General features: G+C 36.8%; 1 protein-coding gene across 1 annotated transcript; it reads right to left on the bottom strand.

Annotated features, from left to right (window-relative positions):
* Window positions 1-16938: 16938 nt before the first annotated feature.
* On the bottom strand, window positions 16939-22896 carry rrp36 (ribosomal RNA processing 36). The gene is made up of 8 exons (XM_056447261.1): window positions 22681-22896; window positions 21344-21693; window positions 21123-21258; window positions 19161-19227; window positions 18764-18868; window positions 18606-18680; window positions 17899-18016; window positions 16939-17271 (listed from the first exon to the last, which is right to left on the bottom strand). The coding sequence occupies exons 2-8, from the start codon at window positions 21660-21662 to the stop codon at window positions 17129-17131; spliced, it is 963 nt and encodes a 320-aa protein (XP_056303236.1). The 5' UTR covers window positions 21663-21693; window positions 22681-22896; the 3' UTR covers window positions 16939-17128.
* Window positions 22897-24623: the final 1727 nt, after the last annotated feature.

Raw genomic sequence — 24623 nt, 5'->3', positions numbered from 1 at the left:
CATTTTTAGGCAAGTAATGGTACTTTTACTTGAGTATGATTTTTCAGTACTCTTTCCATCACTGATCCTACATGTGTTATCAGAAATCTTGTTTTAATCATGGTTCATCATGGTTCAAAATCAATTTGAGTAATCTAAAATCCTCTTAATGGAAAAAGCCCCACTGAGACAAAGCCTTGACAACAAAAACACTTCGCCAGTTACATCTAAATTACCATTGTATTCCAATATCAATCTATGCCTGGCCAAACTGATAGCTGACCTCTAGTAACAGCTCACTTGGTCTCCCCGAAGGACCGTGTTTGAGAACACAGCCCTCACGCCACGATGATAATAGTCCAATTACAGAAGCAAAATCGTCTGAGTTGTTATTTCGGACAGAGAGCAGTATTAAACTCGCTGCTATTTGCCAAGGAAATGGAGGCCACTGCCGCGCCGAGGGATTATGTGTCAGTCAGTCCTAATGTGGGTAAAAATGAAAAAATGGACTGTAAAGACACAGGGCAGCTGCCGACGGCGTTCTAGCGCAGCTAACTACTAACCCGCCGCTGATAAATGTATCCGGAGGGAGCCATGAAAGTCAAATCAGAAATAGAGGACAACATAAAAAATACTCTCTTTGGGTATTCTGGAAATGCGCATACTGTATTAATATGATTCTGTATGGATATGAAAAAGTCTGAAGGAAGGCAGTGGAGTTCAGGATGTTTAGGGAAGTAAATGTGAGTAGATTGTCAGTAATTTTTTTAAAGATATCACCATAAGTATTTTTTTTTAGCCCAATCAAGTTTCTAAATTCAATTAATTACCCTTTGATTAAATTTGATTGAAACCTACTTGTGTACACAGCATGGCTGAATGGTTTTCTAAACAATAATCTAATTACTTTTGACCAATATTGCACTTTTGATTTAATATGTGACCCCGGAGACTCAAAAACAGTCAAAAGTGCCTTTGTATTGATATTTAAGCTTCACATGAAAGCTGAACAAATAAGCTTCCCATTGATGTATGGTTTGTTGTGACAGGACAATATTTGGCGGAGATACAACTATCTGAAAATCTGTAATATGAGGATACAAAGTAGATCATTTAAAAAATACTGAAGAAAAAAATTTTTTTAAAGTTTAATCATTTTCATCTGCTTTTCTGGAGCCAGGTCGGGGGAGCAGGAGTCTTAGGAGAGAACCCCAGACGACTCCCCTCTCCCCTGACACTTTTTCCATCTCCTCCAGGGCATCCCGAGGTGTTCCTAGGCCAGTGGAGAGACATAGCCTCTCAGGCGTGTCCTGGGTCTTCCCCGAGGAACACTTCCCTATAGGGGTCCAAGAGGCAACGGAAACAGATGCCTCAGCTGACTCTTCTCAATGTGGAGGTCAACTCCGAGCTCCTCCTGGGTGACAAAGCTTCTCACCCTTTCTATAATGGTGTGCCCTGCCACCCTGCGAAGGAAACTCATTTCAGTCGCTTGTATCCGTGATCTTGTCCTTTCAGTCATGACCCAAATCTCATGACCACAGGTGAAAGAAGGAACCTAGATTGACCAGTAAATCGAGGCCGATACATTGACTGCATTACTGCTGCTGCCGCACCGATCTGCCTGTCTATCTCACGTTCCATCCTTCCCACACTTGTGAACAAAACCCCAAGATACTTGAACTCCTCCACCTGGGGTAAGGACTTTCCTCCAACCTGGAGATGGCAAACCAACTTTTACCGGTGGAGTACCATGACCTCGGACTTAGAGGTGCTGATTCTTATTTACAAAAGTCGTTAAAGTTTACCAAAGACATTTACTAAATATCTTAATAGAACCGGATTTTTACTTAATAAATTTTGGCAATTTTATTTATTCATTTATTTTAATTTAGCCCAACATGTATTTCTGCAACATAAGACTGGTCTAGGGTCACATATGTGATTTTTTTTTCCCTCTCCCAAACCTCTTGATTTTTATTGTTTAATAAAGACAAGCAATAAATATTATATTATAAGCCCAACACCTAAATAATTTTAAATCAAAAAATTCTTCAAAATTCCACTAGAAGACACCGTTAACTCACGCTTTTCAAAGCGAAAGTGACAGAAAACAAACTTGAATTCAAAGGCAATCTTCATAATCTACATAGCAGCTCCCGGATTAGTGCATTAACGTACTACACAACATTATTATATTATACAATATATGCATAAAGCATGCCTCCCAACTATGTAAGAAAAGAAAATACTGTAACCTAGGGCACTTCTAACCTCAAACTGCACATTTTTGTCAGTTTAGTGGCTAAAGCGTCATTAACACTACCAGCGACTTGCAGCACCAAAGCATCAAGCGACTGTTCATTTCGATGGAGAGCGAGTGACGTCCGGCGACCTTCAACTTTATGTAAATGAAGAGCAACTTTCTTGAGCGACAGCCAATAGGAGCTCCAGTAGAGCTATATTCGAGCTATATAGACCTATACAGAGCGACAGGCAGCTACAAAGTAACTGCTAGTGTGATTAAGGCGGAATTCAGTTGTAAGAGTTCAGTTGTACAAAAATGTACGATTTTAAAAAGTGGGCATGGCATTAGAGATCAGCGCGGGACTAAATTTTTAATCCCCCTCCCGCCAGGTCTGAACCCAACCGCTCCAGCTTATATTCAGAATTTGTTGTCCCACTGCCCACCGCGCCCCGTTTTTCCATATTGTTAGACCGCCCGCTCCTGTCCAAAATTACACCAGCTACCAACCGCTCCCGTGCTTTATTTGGAAATTTATTCCTGCGCCGCAGGAAATCTGGTCAGGTCCTGCAGCATGAATATGCAGACCTCTACATGGCACCTAACCCCAACCCTAAACTCAATCATCATTGGGGGATAAGCAAATCAAACTAAATTGTACGAATGAGATCGTACGAATTCATACAAATTAGCCACTAAATCAAAAATTTATGAATTGCCGTGAGATTGTGTTGGCATTTTAGTGTACAATATTGTACAGTGCAAATACATTTTCTCATTTTGTGGGCGTATAAAAAATGTCACCCCTAGTAGAAACAGTTCGCTCAATAAGTACAAGAGCAGTTGTATTTGCACATTTATTTAAAGGCAAAATAACCCAATTAGAAAGAGCCCAAGTGTAGATCTAGAGCTTTTTTAGTCTTTAGTATGTAGTAATTGCAATGTCTTGAGGTCATATATGTATATATATCTACACAGTTAGGTCCATAAATATTTGGACATCAACACAATTCGAACATTTTTGTCTCTATACACCAACACGATGGATTTGAAATTAAACGAACAAGATGAAATTTCATTGAAAATACTGGGGTAAAATTAAAAATAAGACTGGGGTCTTATTTTAAAGACATGGCTGGGGGAAATGGAATTTAATGCAGCGCTTCTTGTCTGATCTGAGACCCACTACATATCGTATATCTAACAGGCAGTGAAGGTCGCTGATTTTTAAAGAAATCAGATCTTAAACGTGACGATTTTGCCCTTGGGCTTCCTGGCTGAAAATTAATAGCCTGTGTGCATATAGCCCATTGTGTTGGTGTATAGAGCCAAAAATGTTAGAATTATGTCGATGTCAAAATATTTATGGACTTATCTGTATGTATGTGTATATATATATATATATATATATATATATATATATATATATATATATATATATATATATATATATATATATATATATATATATATATATATATTTTTTTTTTTTTTTTTTCATATTTTATTATGGTGTAATACTTTCATAAACTTTTCTATACTTCTCTGATGAAATCTTGGTAAATATAGCAATGGCAATGCACCACAACAATGACTAGTAATAATGATAAGCCTAATACTCACAATATAAGTAGTAGTCATATAAATCCTAACACAGACTCAGAGGATTATCCTTCACCTGAAATGTTTATCTTTTCATCCTGAAATTATTGATCGCAATAATTAGTTTCAATTTCCCTTCACTTGATTGGCGTGTTCTCTTTATTCTGTATGGCAAAAACAGTCACTGTAACATTGAGCATATTTTGCAGTATTAAACACATTTATAGCGATTTCATCAGGCCCAGAAATTCTTCAAAAATAACATAAAGAATGGTCTTGTCAGCTGCCATAGTCGCAATGCTTGCATCATCAGAACTGGCTGTTCAATGCACCGCCGCTTGCATTTCAAAATGTTTTGTAGCATTGGCTCAATTCAGCCACGATGCTTTCTCCGCAGACTGTTTTACTCTCGCGTGTCACATGACCAGGCAGCATTTGGCGTTTAAAAAAATGCATTTTTAAAACATTGCAATATGATTGCAAATGCAACTAATCGTTCAGCCCTGCTGATGATAATTCACTCATAATCCGAGATGGATACAGAAAAGCTTTAACACACTTCCCCCACTATGATTCAGAGCTGTTGGCACCTGTTGACAGAACCAGTGGGTGGCAATTAAGCTGCATTTGGAAGAACATGGCATTTCAACACATTGCGGCTACAGTCATATACTGGAACAGCTTCAGCAGCATTTAATTGGACACATCATTATCTGTCGGCCCTGCATTTGGATTCTTGAATTACATGATTGTGTATTTTTGTTCTTGCCACAAAACCTACGGGGGGTCTCAGTCCTCTTCTTTCCACTTCAATTAGACTAACAATTCATTCAGTTGGCCGCTTTTCCACCCCGGTGCCCAGACCACCACAGAAGACCAAAACACAATGTGTCACGCAGACACTTGTTTACTCGAGGATGCCATCAATCTGTTCCTCTGTTTAATTTACCATGACAATTTGGTAATTAAAGAACTAACACTCTATTCTTTATTAAAGCTTCTCATTAGCTCTTGTTATCTGAGATTGTTTACTTCCCTGGAAAATGAGCTTAGAAAAATGCACCAAATGAGCTGATACAGAAGTGAAATAAACATTTGAGCAATTTTAGATTGTGTTTTGCATAATTAACCCTAAAACACATACACTGTAAAAAATGCAGGGTTCCACACAATTTGATTAAGTTAACTAATAATGATTAAGTGGATTCAACATAAAACAATTAAGTTGTCCCAAAAAGAACTCAAGAATTGTCATTTCAGCTCATTTTAAATAAGCAATTTGAACAAACAGGGGTGGCACGGGGGCTCAGTGGTTAGCAACGTCATTTCACAGCAAGAAGGTCGCTGGTTTGAGTCCCCACTGGGCCAGTTGGCATTTCTGTATGGAGTTTGTGTGTTCTCCCTGCGTTTGTGTGGGTTACCTCCGGGTGCTCCGGTTTCCCCTACAGTGCAAAGACATGTGCTAAAGATGAATTGGGTTAACAAAATTGGCCTAAGTGTATGAATGCATGTGTGAATGTTAGAGTGTATAGGTGTTTCCCAGTACTGGGTTGCAGCTGGAAGGGCATCTGCTGCGTAAAACATATGCCGAAACAGCTGTTCATTCCGCTGTGATGACCCCTGATAAATAAGGGAGTAAGCCGAAGAAAAATGAATGAATGAATTTGAACAAGCAGCAAAAATCTTTTTCTTGAGTGTATATTTACATGTTTGTGCATGTATAGCTCTAATGTTACACTGTGCTATTGACGTAGAATTAAGGAGTATCCAAGAGGAAATGAGTCATTTGCTTAATTTAGTTCTTTTGAACAAATTAGCAGTTTAGTCAAGTAATTCACATTGTGTCATATTATATGTTCTAGAACGGCAATAAACTTCACAATATGTCCTAGGTTTTTGATTCGAGAATCGCTTGGACTGATTCTATTTGAATCACACTTTTCAGACCAATGATGTTTTAGTAAGCAAAGTCTAAGACTAAAACTATTGGCACAATGTTTAAAAAGCCACAAAGTAGGCAAAATGGGCGAAAAGGATTCATGAAAGTGTTTTACATCTTAACAAACAATCAGTACAGGGACTAAAGCTTTTGGAAACAATTAAAAATAATTAGTGTGGATGCAAAGCGTTTTAACTTAAAAATGTGTATTTTTGTTGTGATTATGCCGGGCATCCACACTCTTTCAGCACGTTTGAGCCAAGATAAATGAGTGTTTTGAAAACCCTGAAGACCTTGTTTTAACCCTTTCACGCGTATGATCACACACAGACAACAACTGTCTCATAATTTTCGTTTCTAAGCGTCCGAATCAAACAAAATCTGCATATTTTCAGGTTGCCCAAGCTAATGCGCACTCGAAAAGAATGAGATCGCGACACCAACCCCATTTATGGCCGTTCTACATATTATCATCCTCTGGATAATGATCTTCTGCTCGAGCTGCTCTTCTGAAGTAATCCACAACTTGGTCTTGATAGCGAATCTCCTTCAGTAATGACCGCGACTCTTTGTTTTCAAGTTTGTAGGCGTTTCAGTAGTTGCTGTCATGTGATGTGCAAACGACAGGATGGACTGTACCTTGGACTGTCGTTTCATACAAATTACAAACCCAAAATACTTTTGTTTTCAAGTGCACTTGGTTCATTTAAAAGTACAGATTTCAAGCTTTATCTGGATATATTTCTTATGTCTCGGAAGCAAGTAATCGCTGAGATCCGGAAGCAAGTAATCGCTGAGATTCCAGTGTGTTTGTTGACCACCAAACTGTCGTGAAACAGACGTCTGGTACGAGCTTCTTCGTCAGTCCATAGCGATCGATGATTGGCTCTTCTGTACTAGTAGGCGGGGCTTCATTCGCCATATTGACCGTTACACTTTTCCCCATTCAAAACTATCCGCTTGTTAAGTGTGACGTCATGCAAAGCAGCTTCCGGGTCCAAGCGCTCTATGCAACTGTATAGGGAGACTTAACAAATGGTAATGATACGTTTACAAATCGAAGTAATATTTTCGAAAATCACGATTGCAATATATATGTCCATGCCTAATATCTGATGGCCAGAAAATTATAAATTTTTTCATAAATTGTTAAAATTTTGGTACTTGTGAGGCACTTTTGTCTACACCATGATTTTATATAACATTCACTTTAATATGTGACATCACTTAAAAGTGGTCATAAATGAATATTTTCTCAATTCAAATGAGTAGCGGCTTGGACCCAGAAACAGTGTTCCATACGACACCGATACGTCACAACTTAACGGATACGAGTGACATGTCTTGTGTATTCTATGGCCTTTGATGTAACTTATTAAATAGGCTTTAAAAACTGGTTAAGTTTGACCTCCATATTTTGGAAATTGATGTAGGATGTTCTCTAATTTGGATCTCCACTATATCACAACTATATTATACAAGTGTAGTAGTTAAGCAGTTTGGATATAGCCGTTTATCCAGAATTAATCAGTATTGGTTTTAATTCCCACATTCACCTCTGAAACGACATATAGCCAAAGACATCTCCATTTACATATAAATAGAGCGAATTTAAATGAAGTAAATGGTGTCTCAGACCGTGAGCCGAAAGGCTCTTCTCGTAGACGTTGAATGTAAGGAAAGCATCACCATCGCAACACTGAGGTGCCGTAGTCATTGTTGCCTCACACCTGAGGGGTTCCTATGGCAACGTGAGCCTCAGGTGAAACGGTTGCTGTTCTCAAAAAAGAAACCTGAAGTCTTTAAGCAGAGTCAACAATGAATCATTCTCTATGAGGGCATTGTCATATTCAAAGCTGCTGTGATATGTTTGTGAACATTGGCAGGTAATGTGATAATAGACCATTTGTTGAATGATAGTATCACTATGCAGGCTGTAAACGCAGAAGTTTTTTTATTTTTGTGGGGGTGGGGTGTGGGGGGGGGGGGGGGAGCTGGGGGTCGCTCATTATACCATTTGAATTTTATTTTATAATTTTGAGCAATATTATCACAGCCGTCAGTGACAGCATTGTTTCCGAGTAGAAAGCCAATTTATTGCGCCATTATCAGTTAATATTTGATTAAACTGCAATGGAGACACTTGAAAGCATATGTGGTTAATCAGTCTCTGGCTTTGTTCGTTCGTTTTTTAAAAGACATTTGGAATATAATTAAGCATCTTAAAATTCCACACACATTCATCCCATTGTTAACAACTCCATATGGGGTGCGTTTCTTGCGAAAGGATGAAACGAATATATCAGTGTCAAGACTCAAAACAGTCAGCCTTTGAATGTTAAACACCAAAATAAAAATTAATTTCACACTTTTTGATAGTGTGTATTAAAAAGCCAAAGAAATAATTACTTTGCTCCAAAAGGCTAAACGAAAACCCAGTGACAGTGATAGCTGCAGTTAAGACTGATTTGTTTGGTGGCCATTGAGTGAAAGATGAATCGGTCGTTCTTGTTTGTGCCTAAGAGGAGATGAGAGAAAGCCAGAGCCGCTGTGGGGGGAAGAAAATCTGCTGCAGATTTGTTTATATTGTCAGAAATACTTTTCTTGAGGAGTCTTTTAAACTCCCATGTCTTTGCGCATGAGACGTTTTGTACACATATCTGTCATATTAAGCCCTGACAAGTTACTGGGGGAGGACAAAAAAGGGCTGCAGCATCGTGGGGCATCTTTGTTTTATGTAAGCAAGCAATGTTACGCCATTAAATGCAGTTTTTGACTTTATATGCGTCTCACAGAATCTGTTAGATGTTTAGATTTTATAGATAGGTAGATTTGGAAGCAAATCCAAGGTGCACTTAAAATGCACCGGTGGTACCAAAGAAACTTTGTTTAGTTTTTATGGATTTTTCTTGTTGGCCAAGGACGGCTGATTCTGCTCTGCGGTGTATATGTGTGTTTGAAGTAGAAGAGTAGCTGTCTTTTTTTCCTAAATAAAAGAAGAATCAAACCTGACAGGGTTCGAGTGCAGACAGACAGAAAACGAATCACAGATCGACGCCAAGCGTAATTACGTATCTCAATATTCACATAATATGGTGACATTGCCAAGACTTTCCCCGTGGTTTGATTGATGGAGGTAATTAATCTGCGTCATGTGCCAAAGAACACAAGGCAATATGTCTTTGTTTAAACGTTGTAGCTATAAAATTCAATTTCACAGCTCTGATTGAGGTAATCAAACAAGTTTCTTACTTCATTGTGATATCCTGACAATTGGCAATAAAAGACAGTTGGCAAGTTCATCTTTAATTATTTCCAAGATTAATGGGCAGAGACAGTTATAGATACAATCCCATAGTTATTATTATTATTATTTTCCTTTTATTTAGGTATAATTTCAGATTTTTCTTGTCGATTCCATTTCTTAGTGATTCCCTGTTAATTATTCATTCATTCAATCGGTTGGCTGCGAACAAATGTAAAATGTTCAGCGCAAAGCGTTGAATGTTAAAGGAACACTCTACTCTATGGAAATATGCTCATTTTAAACTCTCCTAGAGTTAAGCAGTTGAGTTTTTACATTTTCGATTACACTTAGCCAATCTTCGGGTCTGACGGGAGTACTTTTAGCTTAGCTTAGCATAGATCATTAAATTGGATTAGACCATTAGCATCTCCCTAAAAAAATGACCAAAGAGTTTCAATAACTTTCTTATTTAAACCTTAAAACATCTAATGTACTTACACTGTGTACTAATTAGTGTGCCATTTTCTAAGTCGATATGGCTATACTCTCATTCTGCTATTATAAAGAACTTTCAACACAATCTCACATCAATTCGTAACTTTTTGATTTAGTGGCTAATTTGTATGAATTCGTATGATCTAATTCGTACAATTTAGTACGATTTGCTCACCCCTAATGACGGTTGGGTTTAGGGGTGGGGTTAGGTGCCACGCCTCCTTTTTAAAATCGTACAATTTCGTACGACTGAACTCGTATGAATTTGTACGAATTAGCCACTAAACATAAAATACTTACGTTTTCTTGTGAGATCATGCTGGATCTTTGCTTCTGTACTATGGGTTCAACTGGCACAATGATATCAGTGCCTGAAAATAGTCCCCAGCATCAAGCCCTTGCACCACTAGTAAGAGAATCTGAATCTGTGTAATATCATTGCGCCTGCTGCAGCCATCGTACAGCAGCAAAGTTCCATTGATTATTACTCCAGAATGAGAGTATAGTTCCTAGACATATCGGCCTAGAAAATAACAACTATTAGTTTCTGTCTGTCTTAGTATATGATGAACTACAGAAATGTAAAGCGTTAAATATGAAAATTATCAATCAAATCTCTTTTTGAAATTTTAACTGAGATGCTAATGGTCTAATCTAATTCAATGATCTATGCTTGGCTAAGCTAAAAGCGCTCCCGCCAGATCCAAAGATCTGCTGGATGTATTAATAATGTAAAACCCAACTGAATAACTCTAGGGAAGTTGTAAAATGAGTCTATGTTTTGTTAAAATGTGGAGTGTTCCTTTAAGAACTCTGTATACTGAAATAAGCTTCCTATGACAAAGCAGGTCTAACTGCAAAAAGCACAGCACAGCATTGATCTGCATCAGGCTACGCAAATGGTTTTTGCCAGCCAGAGTAACAGGCTGTGTGACTATGAGAAATGATCACCTTAAAATGTACATCGGTATGCAGGTTCAAGGGACTTTATTTAAATGAAATACATCCCTTTCTCTGTCGCTCTATTGGATTATCATGGAGGCTCCTGCGTGGCGGATCGCCAGGTCAGCCTCTCACAGACATGAAAATAATGTGTGTGTACAGGAATCGATAAATAGAACCGAAATGCATGTGCCTAATCGGATCTACGGATCTTAAATATTTGGAACTGGTTTTAAAATGGAACCGGTTCTTGATATTTAACCCTATTATGTAGGCTTTATGTCAGCATCAGAAACCATTGTTATTAGCGTTAAGTGAACTGCAGCCAGGAACATATTGCTCGTGGATTTTGTTCTTAGCTTAGGGAAGAAAATAAATAGAAATACCTTTGAAGTTATATATTGTAAATGTCCAATAAATAAATCCTTTTGATTTTCATGGCAAAAATAAATGTATTTCCAATTTCGAATGCAAACAACTAATAGGATTTGAGTCAGATATGCCACAACCATATGTCTTTGTATTTGCCTGTAAGAATGTCTTTAAACATCCCAGTAATTATTAAAAATACTTAATAAGAAACCACCCAGAAGATGTAATAAATCATCCTGAAACAATACCGAGCAACCACCCCAAAAATCCTAGTCTTGCATATAAACAACTTCTTTGAAATCAGTCAGAACATTTTAGAAACTTGTAGAAAACCTCCAAGAAACTGTATAATCTGACAACCCAGCAACGCCCTAGTAATTAAAAACCACCTAGAATATCCTGAAAACTGCATAAAATATTATAGCAATTATATTATATTATAAATATTATAGCCCAAGAATACTTGGAACCTCCAAGAAACTCTAAAAACGAATCTGACAAACCTAAAGAAACTATTGCTAAACATCACTCAAATCATACATGTCTTTTTGACAACAACCTAGAAACCACACAAAATACCCTAGCAACCATAAAAACATCCTAGAAACCATACCCAGCAACCACCCAAAACATCTAAGCCCTGCATTGCAATAACCATCCAAAAAACACATGGAACCTTCAAGAAACTGTACAAAATACCTTAAAATCCCACAATAAAAATCCAGAACAACCTAGCAACCCCCTAGTAATAAGTAACCACCCAGAACATTATAGAAAGTGCACCTAGCAACCATCACAACTAACAAGAGACCACTACCAGCAACAACCCAAAACATCCTTGCCATGGATCTGGACAATCATAAAAACTATTTAGAACACCTTAGCAACCACATAGCAACCATTTAAAACATCATAAAAATCAAAGTTGTGAGGTTTTCACGGGCGAGCACCGTTCACATTTTCTCCAAGTCTAGTTTTGCCAAGTCTCATGCTGCCAGTGATGCAGAAATTACACACACCTTCACCTTTAAATAAATTAGCCTCTTGGAAATCTAAACTCAGCGGAGAAATGTCAGGAAAGTCTATTTCATGAATCTACAATAGGCCTGCATAAGGAAAGATTTTAGATTATATCTGATGTATTTATGCACTTTTCTGTGCCCATACTGAATGCAAAGCTTTAATATTTCATTCCTATTTTCTTGCGTTTCAGAGTCTAAGGCATAGACGCTATGCAAATACAGACCTTTGTGACTATTCTGCAAATGGCATTGGGATGATTAAACCAAACGCAATTTAACCTTCAAGTGTTTCACCCTGAAATAAGCATTTTATATTCAGGCAATATGGCCGTGCTCCGGACAGTTTTACCAGTTTTTTTTTTACTTGTCATACATCCAAGCTCAAATCCCAGATTACCAATAGAGTTAAAGAACTGGTTCACTTGCAGAATTAAAATTTCCTTAAACTTACTCCCTTGTCATCCAAGGTGTTTCATTTCTTTTTTCAGTCAAGATGTTTTTCAGTCTAATCATACCTAAACAAGCTAATCAAGCTCCGACTAGATATACTTGAAACTTCCGGCAGTGCTGAAGCAAGTTGCAGGACTCTGCTGGGCACCAGCCCTCCAGGAGTGAGTTGGTGCATCCCTTGTTTAAAGCTTACCTGCCAACTCTCCCCTTCCGTTTTTTAAGCGAGTCTCCAGTATTATAGTCCCATCTCCCACCACCCTCCCGTTTTGTTATTTCTCCTAGTGGAAAACTCCTGTAATTTCACCCAATTCTCCCCCCCCCCCCTCTAAAACACCCCCGGTATTGGGATTTTGGTATAGTATCCGATCGCAGCGGCTGCCCGAAACCCAGTGCATAGTACAGTTAGCGGTGTTATTTAGACTCCTCACCCCCGACACGCTATTAGTTTTAAAAGGAACGCTCTTAGATTTTAAATAGGCCCCTAGTTAAACAAATAATTTTTTAATCCATTCAGCAGATCTCTGGGTCTGGTAGGAGAACTTCAGCTTAGCTTAGCATAAATCATTGAATCAGATTTGACTATTTGCATCTCACTCAAAACTTCAAAAAAAGTGAAGACATGATACGGCAGCAAAGCTTTGACAGTATAGGTCCTAGTCATATCTGATTCAACGATCTTAGCCAGGGGTGCACCAACTCAGTCCTGGAGGACCGGTGTCCTGCAAAGTTTAGTTCCAACCCCAATCAGACACACCTGGGCTAGCTAATCAAGCTCTCTAGACTTTCTAGAAACATCCTTGCAGGTGTGTCGAGGCAAGCTGGAGCTAAAATTTGCAGGACACCGGCCCTCCAGGACTGAGCTTGGACACCCCTATTCTAAGCTAAGCTAAAAGTGTTTCAACCATACCCGGAGAGAAGTCAAATGGATTCAAAGATGATAAAACTTAACTGTTTAACTCTAGGGAGTTGTAAAATTAGCCTATTTCCAGTAAAACAATTAGTCATTTAAATAAAAAAAAGAACCTTTTTAACTAAAGACAAAAAATTGTGGTTTAAAATAAAATAACAATCACTGAGCAATATAGAAGTCCTCTATAAGGTCTATAATATCTTGAAATGTTGTCCTCAAAAATCCTAAGTTCTTTTCCAAGACATTATTTGGCAAGGAGGTGAAGAAATTCTAAGGTATTTTTTATTCTGGAAGTGAACTAATCCTTTAATGTTAACCTGACAACATTAATCCCATTTCCACGCAATGCTGCACGCCTAAATGTGTCCTTGGTTCCCTTTCTCCACCTGATTTGTAAATTCCAAATATCCATGGTCATAAACAAATCTGTAGCCTTGGAGAGCAGACACGTGAAACTATATGAGCAGCATCCCAATAATCCACTTTTTCACCAACGGTCGTCAGACGGATAATCTGACGGGTGAGAGAAACGGCGCGAGTTCGGTAATTCAATCCAGACGGCAGTTTGCTTCTCAGCACTCAGTCGGCTAATGTCATTACGGACAGGACTGTCGTAATGTGTCAGGGGACGAGGCGGAGGTGTCGCGGAGTCAGCGTCTGTAAGGCACACGGCTCCCTCCTCATTTAGCGCTAGATTTCCCAGCAGGCCGCCCCTGAAATAGATTGTTGGCTCTTGGCAAGGCAAACCACTCTATCTTACGAAATCTTTCAAGGGAGAGCTTAAAAAATGAGAAGACGCACTCTTTTGATTATTAAGGTCTTGCGTTGTTCGTCTGGGTGATGGAGTAGTTTGAAGTCATGTCAGAATTATCGTACTTGCGAGTTGAGCTTGCATCAATAAAAGTCGCAATTGGCAGTGGTAAGTTTTATACATTCTAAATGCAATTAAACAAGACACTCTGGGTTTTAGTTATACAAAATTGTAAGAGAAATTTTCACACTCTAGTTTAGTAAGCTTTTAGAAAATGCAACTCATGACTAAATCACATTTCCTATCGTTCATGATCACATCAGGTGTGTACAGTTCTTTTTTTTACTGATCTACTCATGAACAGAAACTTCCAAAGGAAGACTGGAACACTAAGATTTACTGTAGTTTACTCGAGTAGAATAATCTCTTAGTCCTGGGGCCAAGCTGAATGGTCGCCTTGCTTAATTGTTCCATTCGAGCCAATCAGTATCAGTCACACAGACACCATTTTATTTTCTACCTTGGAGCTGATAACGGAACTCTCTGGAGTGTGATACAAATGCGCCAGTTGTTGCCTTTGTAATGCAAGTGTAATGTAAACTGTCATAAGGATAATGATGTGGTATTTCTTTTTTGGGACTCATTTTTTTCTGATATTTGTTTTATTGAACAACAATAAATAAATAAATAAATAAATAAATAAATAAATAGTGTTTTTCTGCTTAGCCAGCTATAAAAAAACTGGCAGCCAGGCAACAGAGTGGCCACATCACATGCACCAGTGCTCATTTCTATAAAGAACATGGCTTGACACAAAGGAAAACTTGACAGATCTGCTGCACCAGTAATGTGACTATGTGTGCTCCGATCTGCTCATTAAATAATGAACAGCACAATGCAGAGGGCAATAAGAAAAATTCATGTTGTTTAGTATTTATAATTTTGACTACATTTTAGTCCCAACTTATAACTTTATATCAACAGTAATGCACTGTTCATTCATTAGATGAGCAGATCAGAATGTGTGCAGTTTTTAGACACGTTAGTGCAGAGGTCCTGTCAAGTGTTAGCCAATGAACATTTTTTGCCCTTATTTTCATTGATGAAATTAACACTGACGCACACACACAGTCTACCATCTGGAATTCCAGGCAGAGAATGTTTCCTTTTTAATTGTGACCTGCTGTACTAGGCTAGGAAATACAATTAACCGTACCTTACTAGAACTGTTTGGCACAATGTAAATGTCGATAGATATTAGAAACAGCTAAAAAGATTGGTGTCAGGTATGTACACCACGTTATTAACCTGTAACTCACAGTTAATTAACACAGTTAATTACAGGGATAGGTTTGGGACTATGCTTCTTTGGTAGGAATGATCTTCCATGATCAACAATAGTTGATTAAGGTGCATATCGTGCAGCAAAATTGACTGTGGTACCCCATTTGTTTAAACCTAGCCTGTTATTTCCCAATCCCATTCCCTTCCACTGTTATATCCATAAATATGAAGACATCAACGAACTGACAAGCTGGTAATAAAATGCAAATCTGTCCTCGGTGCCTATTGAGAATGTCTGAAAGGACTCTCGGGTTGCCTTGGGTTACTTTCCTGTGTATGAAGGCGCATCAATATCCAAACTTGCAGATTAAGAATGATAGTTCTTAGTTTAGCATTCCCCGATTCCCGCTTGCGCGCCAGCAATCACTCCTTTGGGTGGCCCAGTGGCCACCGAGCAAATGACAAATGCTACAATCTTCGGTTTAGCCCGAGCACCAGATTCTCTCTCATTAATAACGGAAAATACAACTGCATTTTTTACCAGACAGATTCAGGATGAAAGGGAAGGGATTGTGTGCTTTAGATTCCGGAGACAAGGTTTTTTCAAAGCCCCGGGTGACCTAAAGAAAGGCATTAAACGCTGAGGAATGATTCTGACATAAAACCGAAGGTTAAGGAAGGCAGCTAATCCTACGTTCTGTATTCAAGCACAGAGAGTTTTCAACACACAGGTCTTAGCTGAAGTGTCCCGGTTTAAAATCAAGCCCTTCTTTAAATTTGCAAACCGCATTAATTCCACCCCCTTTAGGGGACGTGACGAACCTCTAGTTGCACAGGTTAGGAAGATGTATAGCCACACTAGTCCCATCCTTTACTCAGGAATGGAAATTAGATGATTAATTGAGGCCTTACCCCTTGTGTGGCTTGAATGAACAAATGTTGTTTGTGCCAGGTCTGCAAGGTTCAGGAAACCCTTGCTACAATCAAAGCAAAGCAGCTCAAATCCTAAGACTTTGCTGAAATCTGTGATCTCTCGAGAAGGCACTTCAATGCCTGTGTCTAAACACCGGCAATTTTAAGATGCACCCTGTGGATTCAGCACAAACAACCTCGGCCTAAACAGACTGCGCTTAAATAGGTCATGATCTAGACGAAAGTGAAATATTTTTGGCTTTTTGAGAGGGTAGATATGACAGCAAGCTGACTCATCCTGTTGACAGATGTCTGTATGAAACGGGTTTATGTCTAGTGCCCTTGAGGTCAAAAAATTGGATTACCGTCATTCAGTGGCAGTAGATTTTTCTGCATATTAACTTCTGCTGTTTGAAATTGAGGTTTGCTGAGACAAAAAAGAGGATTATGCAGAGATTGTTCAAAGAGTCAATAGCTCCACCATGTGGTTTAATAAGATAGTTGTCTAAAAATAAACGTAAGGATCGCCAAACTGATCATTCAACTAAAAAGGTAAATTCTATCATGATTTACTCCCTTTACTCATTCCAAACCTCTTTAGTATCTTTTATTTGTAGAATGAAAGAACACTGGAAACTACTAAACAATGATTTCCTTGTAAGTTTTTCCTCTTCTTAAAAAACAATTTAACCAAAAAAGCAACCTATTAAGTTTGGTCACCACTTAAGGGCAAGTAAACGCTTTAGGAAAATCCTCACAACATTATAATTTAACAAAAAAGTCAATGGATATATCCAAAAAACCTGACATGTCAAGTTTATTAACAAATAACATCTTTACCCAGTTTTGTACAACTGTAGAATGTAATATAAGCCTTCAAAATGTCCAGTCTAGCAAAATTAAATTTCAGAAACATCTTTCCACATCGTACAAAGTATAATAAAAAATAGGTGCAACAGGTGAGCCATTATTGGTCCATGTTTAACGCATCTTGTGCTTACTGGGCAACTTTCTGCGATCCTTTGTGGCATTGCGTTTCCTCTTCTTACTCAAGAAATTCTCCAGTTTTCCACTCTTTTTAAGCTCACTGTACTTCTCTGCCAATTCCAGCTTCTTCTTGTCAGCTGTAGAGAGATTTATATCGATTTTATACAATTATAAATAGCGTATCACACAGGTAGTTGAATGTTTCTTTGACAAATGATGCACAGTTGTGAATATTGTCAGTAGGTATGTTTCCATTGACCTATTTTTTGCGCATTTTGGTATATCACACTAAAAAAAGTTTAATGGAAATGTCAAGGTGAGCAAAATTTTGAAAATACAAATAATAATGATAAAAAGAGTAGGATACACATTTTTATGTGATAAGAAAAAATGTGCATAACCTATGATGGTAGTAACTTATTATACAAGAAACAAGGCCCAGAGTCATCTACCACAGTGGCCTCAGAGTCACCTACCACAGAAAATAGTCTTTTTAGTTTTGAAATTACGTGCCAGTTAATCAGGAAGTGACGATTTTGTTGTTTTTGACTAGATGGAATCGGTGCTTTATTCGCAAATGTTTTATGCAATATTCCAGTTTTCTGCAAATCTAATTAACATCTTTGAATGGAAACATAGCTGTTGAATATGGTGAATTTCACCAGTGTCTTGTCCAAAACATTCTGTAACTTCCACATGTGCTGTAAACAAATATGAAAAAGGCAAACGGTCAAGGAAGAAGTTGAAATAAAAGGCATATATACATTTCTTCAGGTAGAAGGGTTTGTGTCCCTGGCCGACCAGCTCTCTCTGTTTACGCTTGAACTCAAGCTCCTTTTCCCTCTCCTGTTCTTGTCTCTGTCGGGCCCTCTGCTGGTTGTCCTGTTACACACACATATGCATAGAAATTAGATAAACTGCAATATTCAAGGTTTTCACAACTATAATGATGTTTTACATAATTCTCCTATAAAGATTCAAGTTTAAGGCAAGATACTGCAGGAGAATAGGGTTAAAAAAACAAAACAAAAAAAATATACATACATATACATATATATACACACACACATGCTGTACACACACAGTCGAAGTCAGAATTATAAGCCCCCCTGACTTCAACTGTATATAAAACAATGTGAAGACTTATGCTTCTATTGGCTGAATAAGATTGTGTGTAGGGTCGAATCAAGATTGTGATCTCCTTTCTGCCCTAGTATGTATATGCATATATATTAGCCACCTTTGAATTATTATTTTTTTTCTAAATTTTTCCCAAATTATGTTTAACAGAGCAAGGAAATTTTCACAGTATGTCCGATAATATTTTTTCTTCTGGAGAAAGTCTTAATTGTTTTATTTCGGCTAGTTATAAGTTATATATTTTATAGCTCATTATCGAAGGGTAAAAAATTCTTTTGAGAAAATTTTGCAGTTTAATTGAAATGAAAGTGTCTTAATACGTCAAACATACCATTCTCTTGAGCAATGCTTTCAGTTCTTCTTGTTTAGCTTTTGATTTGGTTTTCTTGAGTTGCTTTCTCACCGCCTGAAACAAATAGCAGTGAGCATAAAAATAATCCATTATGAAAACAAACATTAATCAATGAGGTGGTTTTGATTTTCACAAACCTGCGCTTCCTTTTCTTGGATGTTCTTGATAAATTTGTACGTCTGATTAAAGATTTCAGGTTTGTATTCTCCTGAGAGGTCATCAAAGCGAGGGTCTCTTGAAATCTGAAAAAGTCATGATTGCATGGTGAAAAATCAGATCTTCATTGTTTGAGCAAATATTAAAGGGACAGTTCACCCAAAAATAAACATTTACTCATCATTTAGTGTTTACAAAGCATTTGTTTAGCTTCCTGCTGCACACAAAATATATTTTGAAGCATGTTGAAAACCTGTTGCCAAAAAAAAGTTTCCAACATTCCTCAAAACATTACCTTCTTGAAGTTGAGTAAACAATGAATAATTTTCTATTTTTGGGTTAAGCATCTTTTTAATTAAATGAACATATGAAACGTACCATTTTCTTGACAGGAACCACTTTTCGTAGGAAAGGCACACGTTGCTTTGAAGAAATTTCTTGAGGTCTAAGACAAAACACACAGTCAGACAAAATGTACACAAGAGTCACAAACTGATAAATAAAATAACTAGCATAATTCTTTAATAGTTTTAAATAAGGACATAAAATAATTAAAAGGTGGTTACAATTGTATTTTAAAGCAAAATAAAGTAAGTTGATCTGGTCAATTGTAAAAAAAAAAATTAATATTCAACATTTTTTGTTATTTGAAATAAAACTGACATAATATAAAATGTAAATATTTCATTAGAAGACTTAAAAAACATTTTGCATGTTGCTCAGGCTCTGACAATTAATTGAAATAAAGTAAGTTTAAGAAGCAGCAAAATTACAAAATATTTATAAAATGGATTAAAATAAGTGAAGTTTAAAAGAAATATTAAAACGATAACAACAAATAAACATAATAAAAAATAATTACATTAAAAAGGACCCAAACTTTAAATAAAAAAATGTAGTAAAAAAAAAAACAATGCAATAATAGCAAACACTTCGAATTACAAAACAATCACATCAAATTTCCAATTTCTTTTCTATCAAAACAAAAAAATAACAATAAAGCGAAACTTAATTTAGAGCACATTAGCTACACAAACTAAAAGTAGATCAAATAACTAAAGCTAAATTGAAACAGTTAATATATATATTAGGGTTGGGCGATGTTGACCAATTTGGCATCGTACGATGTCTAATGTGAATCATCGCGATGGATAATGGCATCGTCGTTGTAGGTGGCGGTGAATTAATTATTTATGGATAATTAATTCATAACAAATTAATTATTTGTAGCCTACCGTTTCAACTACCTGACCTGTCAATCACTTTTTCAGTGGGACTCTGGCATGAATAGGCAGAGTGATCTGTGTTGTTATAATGGTGTCGACAAACTTGGTTGGTAAAAAAGGTGCACAACCAACAGGACCAACTAACAGTACCTGAGGTTTTCACTAAAATTACTAAGTACAAGCGTGAAAGCGAAAGATTGAAGCAGTGTACTGACGCTGTGACACGTTACTGATAGATTCATAAGACCAAAGATTCGTTAGATAGAGACAAGATTAATTAAATATCACGTTTAACAACTATAGTGAGAAGCGATCCAGCGGTACATCCTTGATAAACTGACGTGCACTGCTCTCTGGGGTTTTGTGCTCAAAGCACCCATTGACTGCCTGGAGCTCAGACGCGCACATACACTGCAGCGCACGCCAGAGTGTTTGTGTGTGTGTGTGTGGTCACGTGATGTGCGTTTTCAGCAGTATAGTGTGGACGGAGGGCTGTTCATAAATGCTAGATGAAATGCCTGTGTGGACGTGGATCATTTTTCGCAAGCGGATTACTGCTGCGACAGGGGTTGGGCGGAGGATCGTGATGTCGGCGATGGACGATGGCATCTACTATTGACCCAACCCTAATATATATACACTACCAGTCAAAAGTTTGGGGTCATCCTTATTATTATTTTCATGTTTTTTTTAATAAACATTATTCTGTTCATCAAGGCGGCATTTACTAAATTCATTAATTGTTAAATATTTATTACAATTTTAAATAACTGCTTTCTCAAATGTATGTGGTCTCAAATGATGTTATTACTCCAGTCTTGCTTTTATTACTATTAGCATTAATAATATTAATAATAACAATAATAATTCATATTAGAGTGATTTCTGAAGGATCATGTGATTCTGAAGACTGGAGTAATGAAGCTGAAAATTCATCTTTTAAATTACTGGAATTAATGATTAAATTAAATTACAAACTAGTTTTGAAAAGTTATTTTATAGTGCAATAACATTTCACAGTTTTACTATTTGTACTGTATTTTTGATGAAATAAATGCAGCCTTGGTGAGCAGGATACCCTTCATATTACATATTAAAATAACACTGCTTTTACCGGTGTTTATTTAGTCGTTTCATGGGCTCGTTTTTCTTCTTCTGCTTCGTGTCTCCATAAGCAATTTTATTGTACGCTTTGGTCCCGACTTTATTCTGAAGCGCCATGATCTCCTCAAACGACATGGTTGATAATTCTGTACGAACAAAAGATACAAGAGTGTAAATATAAAAAAGTATTTTTGAGTAAATAATTAAGAAGTAATAAGAAAAAACAAAGACCTTCTTTAATGTTTCCCTCCATGTGTGATTGTGTCTTGCTGTTTCCTTCATCTTCATGTTCACTATCAGACTCGTCATCATCACTCGCTGCATCATCTTCCTCATCCTCTTCAGGAGCCTCATCTTCTTCCTCTGCAGATTCCCCTTCATCTCTCATTTCCTCCTCGTCCTCTGCTGGAGTTTGATTCGTGTTCCTTTTACTGAGTAAAGCAAAGTTTCTCTCCATTTCCAACTCATCCTCTTCATCATCGGAACTCTGAGGCTCCAGTTTGGGAGCTCTCTTTGTTGATTTTGGCATTTTGTTCCGTTTTTTGTCCATTTTTTTTAATTCAATTCAGCTTGTTTATGAGCTGTGGAAAGATACATTGACCATAAAGATTTTAATAGTGTTTGGCTTTTCATAAATATTTTTTTTGTTTGATAAAATACACTTTTTGTGACACATCCTTGTATTCAAATCTGTATTCTGAAGGTTTTTACTCAGGGAGATTATACATTTAATTCATTAATTTTATATTTTAATAATTAATTTTCCTCCAGATTAGTGCCTTTATTCATCAGGGGTCACCACAGTGGAATGAACCACCAACTTATCCAGCATATGTTTTACACAGCGGATGTCCTTCCATTTCATTTGATAGAAAAATATTGAAAATTGTATTTTTGTTCACAGTATTTAATGAATTATGTAGTATTAAAAAGATATTCATACGATCTCTCCTATAAAAACCTTTGATTCAAAGCTGTCAAAGTAAACAAAAATTGTGAACATGACTACATACAGTAGTCAGATTTTTTTTAGCAATGTAGCATTATGCTAATTTTTGTATAAGAATAGTTTGTATGACATGGTGTATTATTAGTACATTTTAGCCTAAAATATTAGAAAACTTGCAATACAAAAAGAACTAATGTTTGTAATTCTTCACGTAAACCAACTGAGAAATTATGGTGATTAATAACATTTAGCAATGATAATATTTAACATTAAAGATAACATATAACAATCTTACAACCTATGAAAAGTATTATTTAAACTTATGGATTTCTCCATGTCCATATACACTTAAACTAATAACTTAAGAGTTCATTTGACATTGTCTTCTAATATTAGTATTTTTCTCAAGCTCCTATGTCTTGATTCAGTAATTTCACTTTTATGGCAAAGAATAGGTTATTTTCATCGCTATAAACATGAAATAACTGAACATAAACATAAGAGTCTGAGAAAAATTATCTTGTAGAAGAAAATTACAGATGGCACTTAAAGGTATTTGCATTTGAACTCTTCAGCTATAGTTAAAATGACTTGTTAATAACGTAATGCTCGCGCTTACCGTGTTGTTGTTTTCATTTGTAACGTAACTTCAGAATACAGCAGCCTAATATTACAATAAAAGCAGGCAAATCTTAACGTGACATATTTATTGTAGATGTGGTGTGGTTCCAGGTATGACGCAAAAGAAAAACTGTCAAAACGTAGTGTGTAATATCAAATAAAAACGAATATTTGCGAGAAAGCCTCCTTCTATCCACACGTGGAAGTCTATGAACAGCGCATGCGCGTAAATCACCTATCAAATTAAAAGTCTCATGTTTTTTTTTTAAATAATCTCATGTCAAAATAAAACGCATTCATTCAGTTATTTATAGCTCACAAAAATATAGAACCGTATAATAATGTCATATATATATATATATATATATATATATATATATATATATATATATATATATATATATATATATATATATATAGATAGATAGATAGATAGATAGATAGATAGATAGATAGATAGATTTTTTCAACACATTTCTAAACATAATAGCTTTAATAACTCATTTCTAATCAGAAAACGCGATTAAAACATGTTCCAGTGGGCTAGATATTAATTAACAGTCATACAAACATCTTTACCGAAGCCTTTCTACTTGGCGGTTGGTCTCCCGCATCCATCATGTTTGTAGTTTGTTTACACTTTTCAGCCGCGTTTGTAGTTCTAAATCGAATTAACGTCCTACGCGCAATGTATTGTGGGCAATATCAGCGGTTAGTGTATGGACGCTTCTACACTTCGAGTTTTTACCGGAAATAGTAAACCATACGTGAACCTTTGGCATACTCTTTTCAACATACTACGATTTGGGACATACTAATTCTACTTTCAAATACTATTTAGGACGCATAGTATGCGAATTGGGACGCAGCACATGTTTAAGATCTGATTTCTTTAAAAAACAGTGATCATCACTGCCTGGCTGAGATACAATATAAAGTGGGTATCAGACCAAACAAAAAGCACTGCATTCAATTATATTTTTCCATGACATGTCTTTAAAATATGGAAATTAATTTTACCCCAGTATTTTCAATGGAGTTTTTTTGCTAGCCTGCTGCTGGCGGCGCCTGCATTTAAACAGTCTTTCGTATCTTTTACGCTTTGACAACCAAATGAAGATTTAAAGAGCCCATATTATGGGTTTTTGAAAAATGCCCTTCCATATAGTGTGTCACACAGATGCAGACACCAGTCGAATAAAGTCACGCTGTGCAGATGGATATTATTGAAAGTCTACTCAAAGATGAAACCTCAGCAATATAGCCCAGCATTGAGCAGTTCGAGTGCTTCTGGAAACGACATGCTTACAAAGAAGACTTCATTGGCCATTTGTTAAAGGAAGGATCAGTAAAGACTGTCAGAACATGGATCAGTGCATCATGGATCAGTTAACTTCCTCCATATCACAAGTGTAAGTACGTGCGATTAAAATTATTGCCTCGTTTACTCTAGCTTGCAAATTATGTATTCAGTTGTATTTTTTTACTTGTAACCGCGCCACGTATGCACTGTCACTACTTCTATATTGTTGATAAGCAGCTGGGCATTTTACTCTGTCTCACGCTGAAGGCTGTCATTGTCGACCAATCGCAACAGGCTGTCATCTGTCCAATCAGCAATTGAATCGCTGAACGATTCATATGGGATTGTAAGACCATAAAAGTGTTTTTTGGCCTTGCATGCATATTAGATTGTTGTTGGAGACCTTACAACCAAAATATGACCCTATTTCATGTATAATATGGGCTCTTTAAGTCTATTTGACTGAATGTATTGTAATTACACTACAACATCGATGCTGTAAAAGGAACCTTATGAAATTGAAAGTAGTCACGTAAAGTTGATCATTGACTGAAAAACACTAGCTGTTTATATAGCCCATTGTACATGTTCCCATTGTCAAATAAAAAACAAATACAGATATACAAGTGTTTTGTAAG

Source organism: Danio aesculapii, chromosome 22 (assembly GCF_903798145.1).
Source record: "Danio aesculapii chromosome 22, fDanAes4.1, whole genome shotgun sequence".
NCBI classification, from domain to species: Eukaryota; Metazoa; Chordata; class Actinopteri; order Cypriniformes; family Danionidae; genus Danio; species Danio aesculapii.
The sequence above is the reverse complement of the archived record's forward strand: the minus strand, read 5'-3'. Positions and strand labels throughout refer to the sequence as shown.

Coding starts and splice junctions, on each gene's coding strand:
- rrp36 (XM_056447261.1), bottom strand. CDS start 21,662: ATGGACAAAAAACGGAACAAAATGCCAAAATCAACAAAGAGAGCTCCC. Junction 18,869..19,160: donor TGGTTCCTGTCAAGAAAATG/GTACGTTTCATA, acceptor TGACTTTTTCAG/ATTTCAAGAGACCCTCGCTT. Junction 18,681..18,763: donor TCCAAGAAAAGGAAGCGCAG/GTTTGTGAAAAT, acceptor TATTTGTTTCAG/GCGGTGAGAAAGCAACTCAA.